The 6,357-nt window shown below is 45.6% G+C and overlaps 1 protein-coding gene across 1 annotated transcript in view; it reads right to left on the bottom strand.

The window, feature by feature from the left end:
- sema4ba (sema domain, immunoglobulin domain (Ig), transmembrane domain (TM) and short cytoplasmic domain, (semaphorin) 4Ba) overlaps positions 1-6,357 on the bottom strand; it is a gene marked incomplete at its 5' end in the record, with an annotated part of 31,348 nt that continues 24,991 nt past the window's right edge. The window contains 8 exons of the mRNA XM_083654251.1: positions 1-749; positions 1,286-1,584; positions 1,819-1,910; positions 2,077-2,234; positions 2,749-2,864; positions 2,962-3,175; positions 4,049-4,199; positions 4,549-4,730. Of these exons, the coding sequence (XP_083510377.1) occupies positions 267-749; positions 1,286-1,584; positions 1,819-1,910; positions 2,077-2,234; positions 2,749-2,864; positions 2,962-3,175; positions 4,049-4,199; positions 4,549-4,730 (1,695 nt within the window). The 3' untranslated portion in view covers positions 1-266. The remainder of the gene's footprint in view (positions 750-1,285; positions 1,585-1,818; positions 1,911-2,076; positions 2,235-2,748; positions 2,865-2,961; positions 3,176-4,048; positions 4,200-4,548; positions 4,731-6,357) is intronic.

The following is a 6,357-nucleotide window of genomic DNA, read 5'->3' as shown; positions in this document are numbered from 1 at the left end:
TCAAACTGGAACTTCTTAGGTGTGCTTCAAACACACTTGAATAAGGGGGAGTGACAAAAATAATCAAAGAAATGCACATGGACCACAGGGAGAGAAAAGAAAAAAGTGCAAAATCTGTGTAATGAAATGTCACTCAATGAAGAGCTTGACGTTATTCAGTCTTCCCTCTTTCAGTGCGTTTGTCTTCTTCAGCAAGTGCACTCTTTCCATTCAGTTTACAGTGAGTCACTCCGCGTAACAAAGAGTCTATGTATCAAAGAACAGCCTCACACGATTGAGTCTTTAATCTCAGAGCCCAGTCTGACTCGAGGTCGCGGGCACGTGGGCGAAACCTCTACGTGGCTCTCCCTCAAGTTCAGAGGCCTCTTCTCAGACTCCGAGAAGCTCTTGCTGTTGTCTGGCGAGGAGCACTCGTGCGGGGGCGTGCTGCAGATGTAGTTGTCGTTCAGGGTCTGGTAGCCCTTGTGATCCGCGACGGACGCCGGGACCGCGTTGCCGTTGAGCGGCAAGCTCTCCGCCGGCTTCCCCGCTATCCGGGGCTTCTTTTGCTGCATGTTGGGAGGACACTCGCCCTCCTTGAGCATGGACTTCATGTGGTCGCGGTTCCTGTAGACCACGAACAGGGAGAAGACCACCAGGGAGAAGGCCAGCAGGGCACACACCACGATCAGCTCGTTCCAGTAGGTCTTGGTGTTGATCTGCGGCGAGCGCGCCTCCCCGGGCAGGATGATGAGTTCCTCCTGGGGGACCTGCGGGCAGGGGTGGGTAGTAACCTGTTACAAGTAACGCATATGAGGAAAAAAAGCAGTTTCTATAATAAACAAGTACTTTTCATGTTCCTTTTTTTAAACTGTACTTCTACGCTTTACTCAAGTATATTTTTTAAGCCAGTAATCTACTTTTTACTTCGCTACATTTGTCCACTCTGGGACAAATGGAGAAAGAGAATGCTAGGTGAGGAAGAGAGGGGTACAGAGGAAGAGATGGAGAGAGAGTGGGAGATTGCTCCTTATTTGTTTGATTAGCCTGCTCTACTTAAAAAACAACAACAACAACAACAACAACAACAACAACAACAACAACACATTTGCACATGCACTGCATGCCAAGTAAAAAATGCAAAGTAACTTGTACTTTGAGTAATTTATTAACCATACTTTTTTCTTTTGCTTTTACTTGAGTAGATTTCTCAAATGTCAAATTTCACTTTTACTCGCACAAGTCCTTTTTTTTGGGGGAGCAATTGTACTTTTACTCGAGTATAGATTTTCAGTACTCTACCCACCACTGCCTGCGGTGTGTGGGATCGTCCTATCAGGGTGGTGCTCTCCTGCTTGGCCTCGCCCCTCACACAGTAGTTGGCCAGCAGCTGCCTGAAGCCTTCCTCCACTGACCAGCACTCGTAGGTCTCCTGCCTGTCGGCCTGAGCCACCACCACCAGCCCGCCCTCGGGGCTCGGGTAGTGGAAGTGGCCCGCGGTGTCGCTGTACTCCCACCGCCTCACGGCCAGGTTGGAGCGCAGCTTACAAGGCAGCACTTTGAATGTGTTGGCCGGTATTATGATCACCTGGCATGAAGACAATCCTGTGGAAAGGCACAGTAAGTCAGTGCGATATTGCATGAAATAAGCTGTACTGCCGTACCTATTGTGCAACAAAAAATGGCCAGAAATCAGATAATGATGGTGGTGACAGTGACTCACTGAATACATTTGCAATCAAGACATAAATTGAAATGCAGAGCATGAGCAGATCCAGTGCACAGTGCTGCATTGTTAAATCGAACAGATTCTAGAGGAGAGCAGTTGATTATACTTACGTGTAGGTGGAGGTTTAGCAGACCGTGGGCTGGGCACCGTCTTGTTGCAAATAACCGATGTATCTGCTTCATCTACATCCTGCTGCCAGAGACTGAAACACATACATTGTTATCAGAAAATGAGCGTTTGCAAATAACGGTCATTCATTAATTTGAGTCTTTTATACACTTTTGATATCAATATTTCATTTGATATTGATCAAAATATTCTGGGTGCCCATGCAATGGTTGTAGATTAGCGCGCAGAGGGATACATACTTGCCTGGTGGAGCCCGTCTGATATCCATGCACTGCCTCCCGTTCCAGGCACAGTAAGGGTCCCTGGAGAGAACACACTCGCCACAGCTCTGGTAATTAGTGCAGTTGGCTACCGGGACCGCTACCAGTCGAGAGAAAGAGGAAACATACAGCTGACCCTGTGGGAGGAGAGATGAGAGGGCAGGGGACCGGGAGCAACAGTGCCACCAGATACAGTTATTGGGTTACCATTTCCATCCAGTGTCTTCCTTCCATTGTCTGACCCCCGATATCAATACAGTAGCCTTCGCTAATCTCCACGTCAATTAAACACAAACTTAATTCCCCCGATGTACAAATCTAAGCAAGGCAGCAAAACACAGACGAGACGGCCCAGAATTCACACTTCCAGCTGTTTAATAACCATCTGTTTGCAGTCCCCCTGGGAGAGAGTTGCATGTAATTATCTCAATGAACACGAGGTCCCCTTTAGGCTGCAACTCTTCACGGCTCATGGAATCCCTAAACTGCCAATAAAGGCATTTAGTGAGGCTGTTATTACGTTACGTCACCACCATGAGAAAGTTCCATAAGATAAACCCAACCTCTTTTCTCAGAGCGCTCCACTATATATATATATATATACTCTACCTTCTCAGAGCGCTCCACTATATATATATATATATACTCTACCTTCTCAGAGTCCAGTTCAATGTGTTGCACCGGTTGAGAATCAGGAAAAAGCACCATCTCCTCAATGATGTGCATCTTGCGGTTTACATTAATGGCTTTGTGAAGTCTCCCGTCATCTAGAAAGGATATGATGTCACTTGAAATTAGAATAAAGTCTTGACAAGAAAAGGAGCGAATGGGTGGAGAGGGGGGGGGGGACACTAAGCTCATTACCTGTGCCGATGAAGAGCACATGATAGGTCTTGTGTGTTGTTGCCTGGACCCGGTGGACGGCGATCTGTGTGTAGCGCACGTTGCGCTTCAGCAGGAGCGGCTGGCTGCGGATCACGCTGTCCATCAGGAAGTGGTCTTTGACGAAGTTCAGCACCTTGTCGGGCATGTGCAGAGAGGACGGGATGCCCTGCTCTCTGGCCACGTTCGTGATGCACTGTGGAGGCCAACAAAAGAGTCGCTTTAGAGCAGTATAGCGCCCCCTGCCTGCTTAGCCTCGTCAATAGGTTCTACTTAGATTTTGCACTGATTGGACTGCGATAAAGCTGCCAGGAAATGAAACAGCAGTTTGATAAGGATACGGTTTTCGGGGAAGAGAGGCAGACGGTGGGGCCAGCTAGACGGATATCTGTCCAAGCACAGATCATCAGTGGAGATTGAGGATGTGGCTGATGAGCAGGCAGGAACATATCAGAGCTTATTATTGCCACGGATGTGCAGTGTTTTTCAACAGGATTTGGAGATATTGGGGTGGGTGGACCTCGGGGGGCATATCCCTCCCCCCCCCAGAAGAACATTTTGTACATTTGAAAGTAAAGTGCATCAATCTGGTGCACTTTGAGAGCAAAATGAAGAGGCTAGATCTATTAAGAGCTACGCACATCACATTAATATCCTCTTTACTTTACTGTGCTGTGGCTTTACAATGATGAGAAAATAATTGTCTATATATATATATATATATTCTGTATAGAATACTGTTTGCTTAAATACAATGGCCCGTCTATACCAAAATCACTTCCAGGGGAGAACTCAAGTACAAAGTAACAGTTGCTGTGTAGGCATAAACAAAAGTAAAATAAAAAAAGGGCATTTCCTAACTTTGATTGGAATGATGTTCAGCCAAGACAATACTTATATAAGCCCTAAAGTGGGAGTTTGCGGTCGCCGGACACCTAGTTGAAATTAATATGTGGCACTTCAAATGTATTTGTGGTGGTCAAAATGTACTTGTGGTGTACCGTCACAAATAGATCAATGTATGTGACTACGTTGTGTATCCAGCAGAGGGCAGTAGGCAAGTACTCACGGCTCCAGGCCGAGGCTCGGGAACTGGGTGGTTGTATGTGTACCACTGCTGGGTCTCCCGGTTGACCTCGCGGTAACGCCCGCTGAAAGCCTTTTCCACCTGCTCCATAGTGAAGGAACAGACTGCTGAGCTTCCCGAAGCACCTTTATACCTGGCAACACATAAAGAAACATCAACACAATAGTTAATAATTCTTTGAACAAAACCTTTTATCCTGCTTGTTATATTGTACAGAAGAAGAAAAATACAATAGGGGAAAGCTGGCTGCAATTTGACAGAAGGGATGTAATCGCCACTGAACGCCTAAACAGAACTATAGAGACCAACCATAATATAAAAATGTGTTTTTCTTTTAGAGCATTTTTAGAGCATGAAATGCTTAAGATAAAGCGCCTTTTGTATTGCTCATAAATGGCAAATCTGTGCAATGTTCCGTTATGTTTGGTTACGTTTGCTTGGTGATGTGTCTGTTAATCAAAGCACTGGCAGTTGGTCCTCACCACTGGGACGTGAAGACTCCGTAGAACAGGGTGTTCTTCCAGTCAGCGGGGCTGGGCGTCAGCACAAACATGTCCTGGATAATGTTGAAGGGGAAGCCATCGTCAGGCAAAGAGCACAAGAGCTGGGCCTTCAGGAAGGTCGTCCATTTCTTCTGCAGGACTCTCTCGCCTCCTTTGTCACCCTGCAACACAAATCGTCTTTTGTCGTTTGTGGGCTGGTTCCAGACGCAGCCAGTAGAGGGTGCAAGCATACAAGATTGACACCTGTCTGACAATTGCATTCGGTGAGCATAGTTTGACACAAAAAATAGGATTTAATGGTATCGCACATGCTTGTAAAAGGCACGACATAATAATGTGTTCCATATGGCTTGTTACATTATATATATCATTTTGAGATGATAATTTTATCTTCTTTATTTACCTTCTTCGTGAGTAGAAACAAAGAAAGCACTGTGGCTGAATGTGAAGCTGTTTGAATTGACTCCATTGAAAAACATTAACCTCCCATAGTAAAACCATGCTGACTGAGTGCAATCGATTGTGCCCATATAACACAGATAGACCCTGAGGCAGTAGACTCCTACAGTAGGTCATGAAAACAATATAGCTCATCACAACTGGTTTTTGATAAAAAAAAAGACACGGGGGGCTTTGGGGAGGGCAAGTGCTTTTAAATCAAAAAGAAAAAAAGGCCATTGCTCTCAGACAATCCCTCTTCACTGACACTACTGCTGTGACTGTGCGCCTCTGGCAGGAGCCTTCAAAGTGATCTGTGTGCACGGGACCTCCTTCACATGCACTCATTTGGCTACACAGCTCTTACTGTAGGACGGAGGATATCCGTGCAAATTGGAGAGCAAAGTTCTACAACATCAAACCATCATGTGAAAGTGATTCATGTGAGCTACGATGGTTAAACACTGCCTATGGCAACGGTATATTCCACTTATGGGACGAAGTTAGGTGACTGTGAACGCCATAACTAGCTGCCTGTTTGGGTTTTGGAAGAGCAGACTAGAGGATTAAAAGAGGATGATCTAATGTACCGACCAGATTGTCTGTTTACATTCAGTCTGTGGCATCAATTACTCCACTTTAGTCACAGGCACTGATCTAAAGAGAATTAAGTTGTCTGGGAGAAAATAATTAATTAAAAAAAATAGTTGCAGTTGAGAGGACCAAAGAGAAAGACTAAGCGAGCCGGACTACATAAAACCCTTTAACATGTAGCTTCCATTGAGTCCCCTTTAGTGCTGCATGAATCAGCTGAAGTGACTGAGTCTTCTTTAGTGCTGCATCAATCAGCTGAAGTGACTGAGTCTCCTTTAGTGCTGCATGAATCAGCTGAAGTGACTGAGTCTCCTTTAGTGCTGCATGAATCAGCTGAAGTGACTGAGTCTCCTTTAGTGCTGCATGAATCAGCTGAAGTGACTGAGTCTCCTTTAGTACTGCATGAATCAGCTGAAGTGACAGAGTCTCCTTTAGCATGAATCAGCTGAAGTGACTGAGTCTCCTTTAGCATGAATCAGCTGAAGTGACTGAGTCTCCTTTAGCATGAATCAGCTGAAGTGACTGAGTCTCCTTTAGCATGAATTAGCTGAAGTGACTGAGTCTCCTTTAGTACTGCATGAATCAGCTGAAGAGTCTCCTTTAGTACTGCATGAATCAGCTGAAGTGACTGAGTCTCCTTTAGTACTGCATGAATCAGCTGAAGTGACTGAGTCTCCTTTAGTACTGCATGAATCAGCTGAAGTGACTGAGTCTCCTTTAGTACTGCATGAATCAGCTGAAGTGACAGAGTCTCCT

Source organism: Poromitra crassiceps (genome assembly GCF_964638095.1).
Source record: "Poromitra crassiceps genome assembly, chromosome: 18".
NCBI classification, from domain to species: Eukaryota; Metazoa; Chordata; class Actinopteri; order Beryciformes; family Melamphaidae; genus Poromitra; species Poromitra crassiceps.
This window is presented reverse-complemented; position numbering and strand designations above follow the sequence as displayed.